Here is a 17,847-nt window from a genome sequence, read left to right as displayed (position 1 = left end):
TTAGAGCTCCTTGGTCTTTCCTGTGTTCTCAGCCTTAAATCTACAGTCAACTCCTTGTATAACAAATCACACAATTAACTGCTCAGCTTCAGCTATAAGGCTCTTTGGCATCATTATGGAACAAATCTTTGCACAACTGAAAACATAAGATATAGGCCAGCTTTAATACCTGAGCTGTCCCATACAATTCACACTGCATGGGAGAGCTCTGCTCCTGATGTTCTCCAGGAGGGACAGGGAGCTCAAAGGCCTTTGGGTCAGTAAAATTGCTGAGTTTTACACTGCAGATGCTTTCTCAAAGCATACCCTAAACATAGGTCGCAAAAGAAGACATAAAGTATACTTCAAGACTGAAAATAAACACAGAAAGACTAAGTATAAAATTATAGCTTCAAGCCAAGTTACAGCTTTACATTCAAATTAAAGCTAAACCCAAACCCTCCATTCATAAGGCCCACCATTCTCTAAACAGACAAAGAAAAAAGTGAACAAACACCCTCCCCTGCTTTTTTGCTCCTCAAAAGCACATCAAACTCCATGACAGCAGACACTTACTTTCTCCCCTTTTGGTCCCATTTTACCAGGAATTCCTTGTGGACCCTAGGGAGGAACATGAACACTATTAACACTATTAATTAACACAATTATTAAACTGCATTAGTGAGGTACTTGTGTTCCATCAGCCCTAGACCCTGTATGTGTCTCCTGGGACCTGAGGTGTTGGGTGCTGTGTTTGAATGTGGCCTCCAAACACCAGGTCTGTGCCACTGCTGAGCAGCAGGATGGAGAGTTGGGCTGACACGGGAATGGGAAGGGCAGGGAATCTCATAAATGAGGAGAATCTGCATGAAAAACAAGCCTGGGGCAAACGAAAAGTTATCAGAAGTTATCAGAGTGCTGAAGAATTAGCAACCAGGACATGGAGACACCACATCGGCTGGCAAAAGAGGTCAGCCCAAGGGGTGGAAAGGGAAGTAGCATAAAACATGTGGGGTGGGCTCTGCAAGATGGGATGGACATTGGGATTGCCCCATTTCTGAATTCTGAAAATGTTTCTCTCTGTCAAACAAGGCTGATTCTCCTTTCAGGAGACTTCTTAATCCAGGGAGACCTTGAACACTTTTCTCAGAAAAAAACCACCAGAAAACAGTTTTGTTTCTAAAAGGCTTTGGCTTGCAGATCATCTTTTACTTTTAGATGACTAAGGAAAATAATCCCATGAGCCTGCATCAGAGAAGCATTAAATTCACTGTAAAAGTCACTCCCTCCAGGTTTGGATCCTGCATGTCTTATACTGTCCAAAATGTGATAAAACTGTACATAAATAGGAGCAAAATCTACCTTCAGACACAAATTACTCCAACTACTTTAGCCAGTAGAGTTATTTTAGGTTTACAGTAGTGAAAATGATTGTACCCTATTAGAGTCAGAACCAAATGTTATCTTATTTATTTCTTTTTACCACAGGATACACATGGGAGGAATTACACTCAAAGTTATACCATTACAAATTTAATTCTCCTTCTTATGGAAATTTATTAAAATTCAGCTATGAGTCAACTATATGAGCTTTTGCAACTCATCTGAAAGCCCTGTAAGCTACAGAAGAATTCAGAAGTAATTACTAGATGTCTTTGTAATGGTAGTATTTCTTTGCAGGTGGCTATTGTCACAAAAGTATTTCCCAAAAGGCTGCTGGTTCTAACATTGTCCCTGCACAAGGCACAGTCCTGTAATTCGTAATTAAAAATTCCAAAGCCATGTTATACCCATCCTACTGTCTGCTGTTATGATAAAACCTGCCAGCCTGCTCTATTTAAAAATGTTCTTGGAGGCATCATAGGTCATTTGGTAGCAAGATTAATATTATTTATAGCAATGGACTTTGTAGAACAATAGAATTAAAATTACTTTCTTGCAGTTTAAGTCAGAGAGACTATCAAGAGATTTTTTTTTAAAGACAGTCTAGCAAAGACTGAAATAACAAGTGGTTTTTTCATATGAACAGCAACTCTGGATCATGGCCAATCACACCGCAAGGCTGTTTCATAATGCAGAGAAGACTTTCCTCAAGACAGAACTAGGCAAACACGAGGCATCACTTCTGACCTCACTTTTCCAGTCTCATGAACTAAATGAATCTTCTCCACCTTGCATCTCAGCAAAGACAAAATGGCAAAACAATAAAGACAAAGTTCATGGGGAGCTGGAACTAGATGATCTCTTCCAACCCAAACCATTCTATGATTCTATAAAAAGACTTTGTGGCTTTCACCTTGAAACTTCTAGACTTTCCAATTACCTTCTGAAGTACTGACTTATAAATAATTAAAGCTCAGCTTTTTGCCACATAACTGAGCCTTCACTTTGATGTGTTGTCCATACTTTTTAAATAGTGCTTGGGTACCTGTTACCTTCTCAGGCTGCCAAAGCCTCAGCCACATCTTTGCTGAGCACAGGCTTTGAGCTGTGTCTGCCTCTGGCTGTATGGCAATAAACTGGCACCCAGGGGCTTGAGGAAGCTCATTGTCCCAAGGCACCAGGCACAGCACATGGATTGGGACCACCTGTGCCCCACCAGGAACTGGAAGTGCCTCTCCATGAAAAGTCTCCATTTTCTTTGGAGGGAACTGGAATGAAAAGGCAAATGGGTGATCCTCTTGACAGTACAGAAGTGTTCATGAAAACTTCCCTCTAGAGGTGGCTCATTTCCTCACAAGAAGAAGGCCAGGTTGAATGGGGTTCTGAGCAACCTGGTATGGTTGCATTGTCTCTGTTCATTGTAGGGAGGTTGTACTTGTTGACCTTTAAAGGTCCCTTCCAACTCGAACTGTTATGTGACTCTAAGATTTCTGACCTTCCTCTGAAGATTTCTGAAAGAATAAATTGTAGAAAATGAGGTATGAGTTCAAAAAACTGGTCTGAGATTATCCAGCAAGTCAGAGGCAGAAATGTTGCAGGTAAAGCTAGGAGACCCTGCACCTCCTGAATCCCGTCCCAGTGCCCTGCTAAGCCCCTCCTTGCCCCTGATTTTACTGCAGATGTTTGCCTTCTCAGGGATGTACTCTGCTAACATCCCAGTCCATTTTATGCCTTGTGCATCCACTCCACAGGCTCTTGTCCTCACAAAAATAGACAACATAGTCTAAAGCAAAGAAAAAAACTGACAAGAAGCATCTGAAGGAAGTGATGACACATCTGTGATTTTTGGTGGGTGCTACCCACTGTAAAACTCCACAAAAAATGAAGGGTGAACTTGAAACAGAGTAAAGTGTGTAAGGCAGAGATGAGAACATAGGGTAAAAAACATACATGATTTATGCAGTCATATCAAAATGAAATTTAGCCAGAGCTTGGCATGCTTATTGGGTGGTAAAAAAGCATTTTCATGTGTTTCACAGCTTTGTAAAGAGTTTGGAGCAAGTGAGAGAACAATGTGGCTCCATCACATGTGCATCACTCACCTGGGGGCCAGGAGGCCCTGCAGAGCAGTGCAATTCAGGCAGAGAGGAAGCCTGTATTATCTGGAGCTCATGACACAACTCTTCCATATCCAGCTTCTATGAAACATCAAACATATGAGTGAACATGCAGCCACATGTAGCCTGTTGGAGAAATGCATAAAATTCCAGCCACCCTGCAGTGGGTATACAGCAGAGCCTCAAAAGAGTTAATGTGCTCCCTTTGGGAGAAGTCTGGGGCTTGTCACAAGGTTGTCTTCATGGATGTCTGAACACTGGCACTTCAGCATAGCCTCCTGTCCCATGCTTCCTTCTCTTCCTCCTCTTCCTCCTCTTCCTCTCCCAGAGACACATTGCAGCCGGGCTGCCCCTCCGAGCCAGCGTGGGACCCTGGCCTATTCTTAGACCTGACCCTGCCCTCTCTGCCCCACTTTGCCTGCAGCAGCTCCTCTCCAGGAATAACATCCTTGCTCTAAAAATAGAGACTTCACCCAGGGAGGGCACAGGCAGTGTGAACTTCGCTCCAGAAAATACTGACCCAGAGGCATTCATTCACTGCAGATCAGAGCCAGTGCCTTAAATGATCAATGAATGTCTGATCTTCTGACTTCAACATTAAGCTTTCATGAGTGAAATGCCTTATTTATGTCCTGTGACAAAAGTGATCTCCCCTGGAAATACAGATGAACACTGAGCCAGAAGCACTGGACCAATACAACCAATCTCCAGCTTCCTAGAGAAAAGGCCATTTTCCAGTAAAGCTCTGACTACAGGCTCCAAAGAACAAACTGCTCATGGTTTAATTCACATGGCTCCCACCCTGCTTGTAACTGCTTATTTCCATATCATGTTTTTATGGGGAGATGGTGTGAAGGGTGATTTTAGGCTCAGATTACTCTCTAAGCTGCTTGAAGGAATCTCTGGGACCCTGGTCCCAGTCTCACTCTTACTGAAGGAGTATACAATGTTCCTAAAGAGATCCTGGCTTTGGATCTCCCTTCTGTGGAAATAAAGGCACAGGCAGGGGAGGTGAGAGGAAGGCAAAGGTCTGGAGAGAACAGAAGCCTGAGTTCAATCCTGATTGATCAGAAGGCAATGAAGGATTTTACACCATACTTTTTCTTGGGTAACTTCTTGTCTGACATCTTACTACTCATTATTTACTATTATTATTATTTGCATTATCATTTATTTACATTATTATTTACATTATTGATATTATTTCTATTATTTACATTATTTACTATTTAATAATTTATTTAGAACACTAGTAATAATTGCAGTGTTTGAATATGGTAAATTAATATTAAAATGAAGTCACGGGAATTACTGAGTAGGTAGAAAAATTCTTAATGCTGGGATGGAGGATATGTTGTAGTTAGCAGAACCTGCAGTAAGAGTACTTGGGCAAATTGCTGTGTCTTATTCCCATTGTATCCTGCACATGCTTATGCCAGCACATGTGTATGGACATTTATCACACATGGCAGGTTTGTGCATAGGTGGGTGAGTGAAAACTGATAGCAGCATCTCAAACACATATGTGTTTCTGCGAAATGAAATGATGGGGGATAGATTTCACAGGAGGACTTCAGGACCTTCATTTCGTCCCACTAGGTAAGGCAAATGTGATGCAGGACAGGACATACACCCAGAAATCATTGTGCAGGATGGAAAATTACCTTTCTGTCCTTCCTGGTTTACTGTGCTGCCATTTCCTCTGGTTCAGGATTGCCTCACTCTAAGAGGGTTTCAATGTAGAGTAAGGAAAATATATAAAGTTAATTGAATTAACCGCAGAACAACTCCAGCCTCATTTCATTCCTTGATCCATTTGATATTTACTTCAAGCCCCAGTCTGGGATGCTGTTTGATTGTCCTCTCAGGGCCACATCAGCACAGCCAGGCAGGTTTGCTGAGTGACACCATGAAGCAGTGTCTGAGAGGATGCTCATGTAAAAGAAGTAAAACTCATGTAAAAGAAGGAGAAACTAATGTAAGAGAAGTAAAAGCCACACTTACAGTGCTCCAGCTGTGCCTGAAGTACGGTGGTGGGAACAGGGGCGGTGGAGGGGGGCCAAGGAGGCAGCATGCTCTGCAGTGCTGCTTCTTCTGCTCCAAACAAGGGAGATCTGTTCAACACAAACACTCATCTGTGGTCTTGAATCATAATACACACACAATAGCACCATCATTTCTTACAGAATAAGAGAAGTTGCCATTTCACAGAGCACTGTCCTACATCCTGTATGCATTGATTACAGTGCTGTAATCCAAGCAGGGGTTTAAGAAACCTGGTGGACTCTTAAGTCTCTAAGTTCCTTTTTGTGCCAAAGGCTATGGAGAGTTCTAAGCTCTAAATGTGGCTCTGACATGAGCAGAATCTCAAAAATTCCAGATTGGTCACATCAGAAAAGGAATCAAGCATTTATTGTTTTCTCTACCCTCTGTTTCAAAAGCCTGTTACAAATAGATCTTCTGGTCCCTGTTACACAGCCCACTTGCCACCAGGAAAGCACTCAGTGCAGTTGGCCATCACCTTCCCTGTGAACTGAATCACTTCAGGCACTTCTGTGCTAAGTGGGAAGTGAGAAGCTGTTCCACAAGACATTGACTTGTATTTCCTCTGGAACCGCAACCAGGTTGCTGTATTTCTGATTTGTGCATCATCCCTAAGAATAAATACCCCACAAGCCAAACTTAGTTGACAGCTTTGTCACTGACTGGTAAGACAGGACCTCAGTTGTGTTTGGCAGTGTATTTAACATTTTCTGAGAGGTAAACTTCCATTGAAAGAGGCTGTGACCAAAATTCACAAAGGAAGATATTAAGATGGTGCATTTATACACTGTATTTTTTTCCTCTGAATCTTATTTGCTTTTTGGGAAATACATCTCTGATCAGAGTGAGAACCTTCCTCAAAGGTTTTTCCAAGGATAGCAAATATTTATTTATGCCTGTTGGTTTCTTCCTCCGGCTAGTGGCAGCTGGAATGGGTGTCTGTGAATTGAAGGGTGGCAGGGAGCCAAGAAGAAAAGCCTATGGTGAAGTATCTGGTATTAATAGAAAATCTCTAAATTAAGTTTCTGGGAAGACAAACCTGATGAAATTGCTAGATTTGAGTGCAAATCAATTGCAGGCTGGATATTAGTCACATCTCAAGGTAAGGCAAGAGCAGAGTTACTTCTGGTTTTTCAAATGTCTCAGAAAAAATATTACCTCAGTTCCACCATCCCATGTTAATGCGGATGGCATTTTCTCAGTCCTGAAGCACAGAAAAGAGCTGCCCAGAGGAGTGGGATTCAGGAGCATTTGGGGTAGTTCATGTCATTCAGATATTTTTTTCTCTATTAAAACACAATTTGTGATGATGTCTTGGAGACCTGAGTCAGTTGAATTCTGGAAGGGTCCATAATGAAGACTCTTTCTCAGCTTTTCCTCAAAAATTTGAAACTCAGTCAAAAACTTCAATTTAAGAGAAAGGCAGAAGATTTATATATTAAAAAAGGTATATTTTTCAATTTAAAGCTTAAATATGTACTGAAATTCCAGTGTCCTTTAAAAAGTAACAGAGGTATGAGTCACCTGTCTCCAGAACTTATATGTAATAAAATACCAAGATATTAAGTTTTATATTAGCTTAACCTGAATTCAGCCACTGTTATGCAGCTGTAAACAATTTTTTCAACTTTTAACACACAACTTCTGTGGTTGTCTGTGTTTCAGGACTGAATTTGAATGTATTGCATTGGGACAAAATAATGGAGAATTAAGGTAATGGACAGCTTGTAATTTAACAGGGCATAAAGTGTGATTATTACTTTATTTTAGGCCACATTCCAATGTAATCTTTCTTAGTATCACCTCATTTCATGGTCTAGTTAAAATTTCAGTAGGATTATTATCATATTCAATGAGAATAAGAATATCAAAACTAGCCTGATGTGGTTTAGCTGCTACGAGATCTCTTCCAGCAACTCTTTTTCTGCAGGAAAAAAGGTTTACATTACTGCAGCTGTACTCCTACTTAAAAAAAAAAAGTTTTGTTCTTTAAATATTTTGCAAACACAAGATTAAATATGGATGTAGAGCTATAGTTCTAATATGATACTTGTCACATCCTCATGAGTAAATTCCAGTCCTGGGTTATAAAAAATGTGTATTCTCCTTTTTAGAAGAAAAGCCTGAAAAATCTGTGGAACAGCTTTATTGTGAAAAACACTATACCTAAGTGAGATGGCAAAAAAAAAGCCCCTGATTTCGGTCTTTATTCTACTTAACACAAGTTAGGTTGAAGCCCACTCTGGGTTTGCTGCTATGAACAGTGATAGCATGTACTGATCCCAATGAGGAGACAAGCAAAATCTAACTACCAGTAACAGTAATAGATACTATTACTGTAGATATTATTAGACACTGTTACTAATAGGTGCTATTCCTATAGATAGATACTAAATTCTAATAGACACTATTATTATACAGCAAGTAATTACATACCATTAATAGTAAAGGTATTGCTATGCAGGACAGGTATCAATTATGTAATGACCTGGGTAGTTAATATTTCAGGCGCTCCATCAGAAACCCTGGCTCTGCTCTGGAAGGTGCATTTTTCAAGCAAATATTTAAGAAAAGACTGATTCCAGACCAATGAACGTTCCCCACTCAGGTACGACAGGTGATATGACAGCAGAAGGAGCAAAAACCCCAATGATTCCCAAAGGGACTGCAGGTAGGAGTGCTGTAATCTGCTCTTCCAGTGAGCACCCCATTTCCTTGGTATGGCTTTTGTCAGTAACTGCAATGTGTCCAAGATGTACAACTATTACAGTATTGCCTTGATTTATATCACAAAAGGGTTACCTTGGCAGGCTCACAGGCTCTTTGCAATTGCAATGCGTATTTTTAGGCCCCAGGTTAGCTTTGTTTGCTAAACACAGCTTCAGAATACCCCAGTCCCCATCAGTGGAAAGAATCTCAGCCCAAGAATAGGAACTGTCATAGTTTTCTGTGAAATATGAAGAGCCTGCCTACACGGAGCATGCGTTTGCACCTCTCACACGGAAGCTGCTCTTTCAACAACTCCAATGCCAAAGAACATGTTCAATAGGAAAAAAGACAAAGTGAAAAAAATCCTTTTAGGACTTGTCCAAGAGGCAGTTGTTTTCAAAGAACATAAAATTTAAAATAATCACTTTTGAAATAGAACATGTTTACATTCTCAGGTTATTTTTATGGTCAAGGCTATGAGTTAATCCAGTTCCAGAAAGTGACTTTATAAATCTATGGGTGTACTGCCAATGGTAGCTTCAGAAAACAACGTACTTTAGATAGGGTGTGGTGCCTCATTTTGCTGCTGCAGATTTCTTGTGACAATAGCTGGGATTTGGGAACTCTTATTCAAGATGGTGCAACACAGAGCCAGAGACAAACCTTCACCCAGGCTGAGTCCCTTGGAGTGGGGCTCATATGAGGTCTATGAGGCCTCCCAGGGCAAATCCTAGAAGAATCTTCAACCCTACAGCTGCAACAGAAATATCAGAGATACTCTGCTGGATTCAGGTCAGATTTACAAGATTTCACTGAAAAAAATATCATAAATAAACCATGGAAGTGACTTTCATCCTAAAATCACAAAGCTGTAGGCTGAACACCAGGAGGAAAGGACAAGAAAGGAAAAGGATACTTAACATGTGTTTCCCTTCCTATTTATGACCACATTGATCCAGCAAGCCCTGAGGGGAAGCTGAGCTATTACCCAAAGTCTCACCCTGACAGAAGGGCTGGTGGCTTGCCCAGCTTGTGACAGGCAGGGCTCTGCTGGACAGAGCCCTCTGAGGGCTGACACCCATCACAGATGCTTCTCCCACTCAGTGGCACTCAGAATTAATAATAAACCAGCTGGGCAGAGCAGCCAGTTAATGAATGTGGGCTTGTCCAGCTGAAACTGAGCCTTTCATCTGCTTTGTTGTCATTCATTCAGGCTCCTCTCAGCTTCCTTGCAAGGACAGCAGAGCACCAAAGGCTGCAGCCACCCAGGTCCAGTCTGGACATCTACTGCAAGCAACTAGGGCACATTTCCTCTTTAGTTAGGAAAGCTTAAGAGCTTGTTAAAGGTGCCTTTATTTACAGAGCAGATGCAGGTATTAAGCTCTCCTTCAAAATGCCAAAGATAAGTGCCAGCATCACCAATGCATGCTTCTTTAAAGAGTGTTTTATGAAACTTTTTGACCCAAAGTGCTTTAAGGACATATAAGCAGAGATGAGAATACAGCCTGTGTTTGGAGCTGGGTTGAACAGTCAAGTTAGTGAATTTTCTGCATCACTCAGTACATTTTTGAACCTGAGCCTTGTAGTTGATGGCTGCAATATATCCTTTCCTATAAACCACATTAAATATGCCAAAGAAATATATCAAGCTTAGGTAATGATGTCTGTGTGGAGGAGGTGGTGACCCATGAAATTCCCATGGGAGTTACAGAATGAGACACAGAGATGCAGCTCTGCCCTGCTGCTAATTTCCCTTTGCTTAAGATGGGCTTCAGACTCTTTAAGAAACAGAACAAAGCAGATCAGAAATTATTTCAATTAATTTTAGAAAACGAAGAAATCCAGATGAAACCTTGCAAGTTTCTTTTAATAGAATCATAGCATTCTTTAGGCAGAAAAAGACCACTAAGCTCTAAAGGTTTACCTAGCCCAGTCAAGAAAAATCTCATAAAAATTTGAAAGTGCCTCATTTTTAATCTTTAAAGAACCACAGGCTGTGGCAGCAGTACTTTACTAGCGGATGCACACTCAGAAACAAACAAACAAACAAACAAACAAACAAATAAATGTCTTTAAAAATCAGTCAGTGTTCCCAAAGCTTGACAATAGCATGATCCCTGGCTGGACAGCAGGTCTGGATATTCACCTTGCCACAGCAGCAAGGACATTCTGTCCTCCATCCCCACCCAACACTGAGCCCACGTCCCTCTGCAGCTCTGGCAGCCTGGCTGGGGAGAGAGGGATGTCTGCATCTCTGAGGTCAGCCCTAAAAAACACTGCAGGCACAGCAAGATGTGAGAGAGCACAGGGGCCTGTGGGATTTTTTAGCAAAAGAAAGGTCTTTTATTTCCTGTATGTAACATTTTGGTTATTTTATCTGTGTGTATGTGCATGCATGAGGACAACACATACACCAGAAGATTATACACTCTTCTCTCAGACTGATTGCAGAAGGAAAAATCTGAGATCAGTACAGGGAGGGAGAGAGAGAGGAGGATTTGCTTGTGTTGGCTCTGCATTCTGTTTCACAAAACAATGAAAAATCCCAGTAAAATCTAATGGGTGTAGCACTTCAGTGGGTTATAAAACGGGTTTGTAAAGTGAACCTGCGTCTTATAAACCCTAATAACCATGACAGGGCCATTCTGTGCAATTTTCCTTCTATTGCAGAGATCCAGAGCTATAGGCACTGCTAAACAATGCTGACAATTCTATGCACTCCCATCAGTGTGTGAGAAACTGAGGCACAGAGAAGTTAAGCAAGTCCTACGAGTCCTGGGATAACTCAATTACAGTACCATCTGGTGAATTACAATACCTCATCTCATTTTATGAGCCAGATCATAAAACTCAACTGCTCTTCACACCAGAGCAATAGTATAAATACTCTGAGTATTAAAGCCTAAGAATTTACTGTAATCTGTAGAAGAGCCTGAAGCTAGAAAGATTAAAGCAGGCTGGCCTGAAAGACTTCTGCATGTCATTCACTGCCACACAGTCCTCTCCTATTTTGTGTAAGATCAGTAGCAACAAAGCTGAGAGACACCAGTTCCACCCTTCTGCAAGTGCAAGATCATAATCTGTCAGTGCTGGCATAGATCAAACATGTTCTTGACTTTGATGTTGCTCCACCATATGCTCAGACAGTCCCAGACAATCCCTATGAGACTGTGGGTGTTGCTGTGTGCTCAAAAAGGCTTCAGAAAAAAGCCTCTCAATTCTTCTTTGAAAGCTTCTTGCCATCAACTAGATTAATTCCTCATGACTCCCTTGCTGCAACAGATTGCCAGACCAGCCAACTTTGTTCTTCTGCCTTTGACCAAAAAACCCAACTATGCATTGACTTTGTATTGGAAAAAATTGTCAACTCTATAGTTTCAAGAAGCTGGTAAAAACACGCCATAATCACTTTCCTGGGTAGAAGAAAACTGAAATTGTAGCACTGCCTCGACTTGTGTGCATTCTCCAGAAGCCTACATTTATCCATACCTTCTTGCTAGTTCCGGAGAAAAATGGTGAACTTGTTTTCCCCACAATGTTTCAGTTCTCCCCTCTGGTTTTCCTACACCCATCTTGTCTTCCCAAATGCTCTTTTACCATCACAGCTGTGTGACTACAGAAAGAGTCCCCACAATTTCCTTCCCATTAAAGGGGTGATTCCTTGGAGAGGAGAAGGGAAGAAAGAGAACACCTAGGCAGGGGTCTGTTAATTCCTGTAGAGTTTTTCCTCTCTTGTTTATTTCTGATCTTCCTCAAACAATTCTCCCTAGATTTGAAGGTCTTGCCCTGTTCTTTTCCACCTTCTAAGCTGCAACACCAGGCAGATCTCCTGGCCATGTCCTGGCTGAGTGCTGTGCTGCACCACAGATGGGTCTGCAGCCACACACCACCCTAGCGCCAGGAGCCAAAGACTGCAGGGGTACAGGGGCTATTGTGACAACAAAAGTCCTCCTGTCTGAACACAAGTGATACTTTTCTACGGTTTTAACTGAGATTAGCAGTTTCTTTTGCTGCAGTTATGCTGCTGGTGCTTCTATGCCAAGAGCTGACCCATGGGAAGCCTCAGTGTCTGATAGGAAACAGATTGTCAAATGCAAGGAGGCTAAAATGGGAAGGCACAGACTGTTCCCCTCCTGTGCAGGGCTTTGGTAATAATGACATGCCCACAAATGAACTGTCTGTACTAAAGGCAGAGGCCTGCCAGCACCATCTCTCTACAGCTACACGGGGACTGAGCTGATTTTGCAGCACTTTGGATTGTTTGTTGGTGGAGCTTCTATCCTTTCAGTGAAAACACCTGATTTTGGAACAGCTTGCTCTGCTGTGCTGGAATTTAAGCCTCCACCTTTTGGTGTGCTGATAACAAAAATCTAGTATTCACCAGCATGTCCAATACCCATGGGCTACAGGCAGTGGCATGGCAATGGCACAGCATGGACAACGTGGAGCAGCTGGATCCCCACGTCAGCTGCGGATCACTTTCAGCTGAGGTTCCCTTTGGGAAGTGCTGCCTGTCGGAAGCATTCAGAGGTTATAGAGAAACCTCCAGATCAGTTACTGCTTCCTTTGCTGGAAAGCCAAGCAAGCACTGCCTCAGCTCCTGTACTGACCTCTGTCCCTGGCAGCTGGAGGACTTCTTCACAACCCAACAAGTGAATGTCACAATATTCAACAGCATTTCACTGAACTCCCTCCCTTCATCTCCATTATCACTGAACCTTCATTGGCAAGAGAAGAACCTTGTCAACCAGTAATGCCATAAACATGTCAGAAGCCTCTTCCTTCTCCTGTATGCAAGACCAGGGCTGCACTTAAGGAGCTTTGCTGCAAGCAGGTTCCAGCTTCCTCACTAGAGGCCATGTCTTCTTCTGATTTGTATTTACTGCTGCAAGGCAAATGGCCAAACTCCTGAACAGCCTCTGATGTACTTTCCTTGTCTCTTACCCCCAGGATCAAGTGGGCTCCTACTCACGGGTTTACTGTGAATTTCAGAGCATCTCTGGGGGACCTTGGCTACTGAGGATGACATCAGTGTTCCTTCCTTTGCCCTTGCTGATGAGAAGGTGGATGCAGGCAGGGAGTCAGGGACAGGCTGAGCAGCAGCAGAGCTGGCTGCTCTGCTCTTGCCTTACTCAGCACAAGTCTTGCTGCATACACCACCAGAGAAGCTCTGTGAGTCCTAAACTGATTTCTTTCCTGGATATCCTCTACATTGACCAGAGCAGGACACCCAGTCTGGGATTTTCACAGGTCATATCTACCAGGGGAGAATATACAGATAAAGTCAAATCAACTGGGTTTTAAAACTCTGCTTATTTAAAGACCTCTTTACTTAAAGCAACAGTAACCACAACACACTAGGCTGTTAATTTGCTACCAGTCCAAGCTTTTCCCCAGAGGCTGCTCTGGAATTGTCTTCTTTATCAGCTTGGAAAGGTAGACACTATGCCTTCCTTCTTCTGGCTTATCCTTCCAGCTACTCATTTGGGCTATCAAGTTAAAACAGCCAATCCTAAGGTTATTTTCTTCTCTGAAGCTGAACAGAGAATCTACTGAAAGAATATTTTGTTTCCCTCAGGCTCATATGAATCACAAACAAGACATAAAGCTCTCAGACATCCTGCCCCAAGACCTTTGGCTGCCCAGCTCCACAGCTAGGTGCCTGCCCTCTCATGGCCAATGATACTTTGCTTTCCTTCTTCTGATGAAGATGTAGCCTTTGCTAGTGGCTCATTTACATCAGGAATTTTAATCTAACCCCAGCTTTTCTACTTATGTTTGTTCCATGAGAGACCCACTGACCAATGGTCAGTGTCCTGCTGACCAGGATGCTCAGCCCAGGATGCTCAGCACCTCCTGGGCCCATGCTGCCTTTACAGAACAGAGCCAGGCTTCCTTCCCTGGTCTGATATTTTTGCTTGCTAGTCACCCTTTGGGCTGTTTTCCCAGCAGGCTCTGGCTGCTGTCTTTTGAGAGTCTTCAAGCTTTTACTTTTCATCTTGTTTTAAATTCCTTCTGCAACTTCCTTTCTCTTGCAAACACTCTGATAAGTCATTCTCTTGTGATTTTACATAAATAAATATTTACAATTACTCTCTTTAGAAACAAAATACATCCACCTGACATATTTGCTGTCCATTATAACAATAGTTTGGGTTCCTGCAGGGGAAAGAAAGCCAAACCCTGATGATGGGGTCAGATATTCCTTTTACAGAAAGGCAGCCCTGATCCCAGCTCCCTCAATGTCAGGAATCATCCCTTGTTTCTGTGTCCTTTCTCTCCTGCTGTTTCTCTCACAAATGCACAATGCCCTCTGCCCACAGCACAGCCCCACAGTGGCTGCCAAGGTCCCTTCTCTGAGCTGCCCAGCCACGGCTGTCACCCCACACAGCTGCTCTTCCCAGCCCACCTTGCCCATCACCACGGTTCCGACAGTGTCAGTCCACAAGAAAACCGAATTCTTTCCTGCAACTCTGCCACATGAAGTCTGGCTGCAAATATTCTACCTTCCCAACTCAAAGGGGATGAACTTAATGCCCAGTGAGATATAATCTTCTTTTTCTTCAGGAAAATAATAGGACAAAGGCAAAGAAAGTGTGAGGAATACTGCCACTAGTCCTCTGAGTTCTTTTAGACTGATCCACCGTAATATTTCCGAAGGACTAGGAATCAGTATTGACTGTAGGAGCCAACTGAATCAAGGGATGTACTTGGGGCATGCATAGAAGGCCAGAAGAAGCACTGAGATGCAGCTTGTTTTCTTTGGATGTTTCTGGTAATTGAAACACTGTCCCATCTCTCTGCAAAACCTTGGGCCTGGGTGAGCAGTAAAGGGGAGGAGAAGGAATGAGGAGGGGAGGAAGAGAGTCTTTCTACTGCCTGAATTTGGAAGGTGGCTTCCTTCAGGCTGGTTCTTACCAGGCACAGACTGGTTCATGTAGCCCTACTAAAAATGACTACAGAACTCATGCCTTCATCAGGTGAGTGCAGCAGTTCAGGAGCCTCAGCAGGGCAGAGCTCTGAACAATAGATTTAAATGACACCACAAACACAAGTGGTGTAAGGGTGGGGTATGACAGGTTACCCTGGAAATAACCTGCTGTCTCCAGGGGCTAAGCTACCCACCTTGGGGATCTTCATTGCCATGTGGAACCACAGCTGTTATAATATGATATAATATCATTCCCTGGAACATTTTCTCCAGAAATGACACTTCAGCACCATGAGATTCAACTCTTTGGATCTGACATGACACTCAAAATACTTCTAGAAACAAAGATGCACTGTTGCTTGAGGCTGATGGGACTCTAAGGTGGAGTTGGCAGAAAACAAAGCTCCAGATTATTCTTCTTCCCCCAGTTATTGTACAAACAATTTTCTGCCCTACAGGCTGTTTCCCCTGCTTTGGGACCTGTAAGCCTTTTTATTTATGACCTGTTGCTATGCAAAGATGTGTGAAGACAGAAATAAAAGTACTTTTAGGCTAGAAGTTTCTAGACACACCTGGAAAATACCTGAATGTTTTTTTCCCCAACTATAGGAAAGACAAGCCATCGCTTAAGAACATTCTCTCTGCCAAATGGGATTAGTTTCAGAATTTGAAATTGCACTGCTGAAATTCATTCTTTAAATGTGAAATTGCATCCTGGTGCGGAATACAAATAATTGACTCAGCTGACAGTCAGAGAACATTTGAGCAATCACTAAAATAACTGAGAATGTAAGCAGAATTAATTCACCTGCAGAGCAAATAGAATTAATTCATCTCCTGTGCCCACTGTCAGATTTCTACCAGAAAAAAATCAGAACTTACTGCTTTTTTCTTAAGAGTTTCTTAAAATGCAGATGCAACCAAAGCTCTAAAGAAATACCTTATTATATATTTTTAATACCAAATAGCCCTGATTAGCAAGCAATAATGACACATAGGTATGTCTCAATCCAGCCCTGCGGCTGTGGGTGTATGACAGAATCTTTGGCCAACTGCTGTTTTTTCCACATATTATCAAGCAAACATTGACAATACATACATGGCAGGAGCCTCACTAAGAGCTTGTTGGGTATAAAGGTGATTTTCAGTGTCTTGGCCAGAAGAACAGAGTGTAGGACTTTGACATGGAGCAGACTGTGGGGTGGGGTCTGCCCAAAAGGGTCTTGCAGACAAGAGCCCAGGACTGCCCTCTGGAAAATGCTCCACTGCAAGGAGCAGGGTCTGGCACTTTCCTTCATGTTTATCTCTTCTACTATGGTTTCAGCAGAGATGACAAGTCTTCCCTCTTTTTAGGGGCAGGTTATTTGTTGAACTGTTATTTAACAGGACAGCTCAAATGCCTTCTGTAGACACACAAGTGTGAGGCACAGGAGAAGGCAATAGAAACATCACATTCTTGCTTGCCTGTGTGTCATCTACAGGTGTCAAAGAAACACAAAGGTCTGCAAAACAAGTTTTGAGGTCTGATGTTATTGCAAAGCAATTTGGAGTATGTCAGGGAAAATAAATCCTGGTGATTGCTGTACATCACCGTTAACTAACATCAACATTACGGAAAAAGCACATCCCAATTGAAAATAAATGGTAACAAATTTAAAGGCTTTTAGGCTTGAATGTAAACCATTTGGCTTCTTGGGTACACCAGAGGGATCTGAGAGCAAGAAAGGCTGTGTGCCTTTAAGTCCATGTCTAGGGTTGATTTTATGTACAGACTTAAAATAGGCGGCCCTCTGATCACTGTGAAAGCCATGGGGAGGATCTATAGGTATAGCAGGCCCTGACCTGCCAACCTCAGTTGAACCATCTCAAATCTGACGCTGAAGGAACACAGGACATTAGTCAGAAGCATCTGTATTGATGCAGAATAGCAGAGAGAAGGTGGGAGACAGCAATTTGCCATAAACTGGTGAAAGTTCCTCAAAGAAGATGGAGTCAGAGCTCTGGCCGCCTTTCCCCTTCCTTCGCACTGAACGTGACCGAAGGGAAGTCTTGCTGCTGAAACTGTAAAGTCTATTAAGAGGGATTTCCAGTGCCCTGGCTCAGCTGACAACTAATTTGTTTTGTCTTTGCCTAGCAGGGATTTTCCATGCAGTGGGCTCTTGTTTGCTATGTAAGTCATCCGAGTATTTGTTAGTGTCATAGCCAGAGCCAGATGATGTTTATTCTGCTAACATCCAGCCGGGCTCCGGCAGCACTCATTGAGGTCAGGGCTTTATTTATAGAAGCAGATATACATTGAGATTCATTTTCTTTCCCTTGCTGTATTCTACCTAAACTCATCCAAAACAGAAAGAAACATGCAGACATGCAAGTAATAAACTAATTGGGCCAGATCCATGCCTTAGCACAGCACCACAGAGGCCAATGGAAAAAAAGCATTTTTGAACAGCTGAGGATCTTTCCCATTATTTCTCATGAGGAAGGGAAGGGAGGGGTTTAAAACCAGGAATTATAAAGCAAAAAGCAAAACCGACCAAGCAACAAAATGTCCTGACTTGTGGCAGAGCAGATCTGCAATGCAAAATCCCTCAGCCGAGGTCTGCAATTCGACTTTTTATTTTCCTCCTGCGTTCCCAGTCAGCAGAAAGTGCAAGAATCAGAGTGCAGAGTGCTCCAAGCGAGGAA

At 42.5% G+C, this 17,847-nt stretch overlaps 1 protein-coding gene across 1 annotated transcript in view; it reads right to left on the bottom strand.

The window, feature by feature from the left end:
- The window catches only part of COLQ (collagen like tail subunit of asymmetric acetylcholinesterase), a gene marked incomplete at both ends in the record, with an annotated part of 38,927 nt that overhangs the window by 20,950 nt on the left and 130 nt on the right, over positions 1–17,847 (bottom strand). Inside the window, 3 exons of the mRNA XM_084213615.1 lie at positions 556–600; positions 3,465–3,560; positions 5,484–5,593. Of these exons, the coding sequence (XP_084069741.1) occupies positions 556–600; positions 3,465–3,560; positions 5,484–5,593 (251 nt within the window). The remainder of the gene's footprint in view (positions 1–555; positions 601–3,464; positions 3,561–5,483; positions 5,594–17,847) is intronic.

The sequence above is a fragment of the Fringilla coelebs genome, assembly GCF_963513975.1.
Source record: "Fringilla coelebs genome assembly, chromosome: 1".
Taxonomy (NCBI): Eukaryota; Metazoa; Chordata; class Aves; order Passeriformes; family Fringillidae; genus Fringilla; species Fringilla coelebs.
The sequence above is the reverse complement of the archived record's forward strand: the minus strand, read 5'-3'. Positions and strand labels throughout refer to the sequence as shown.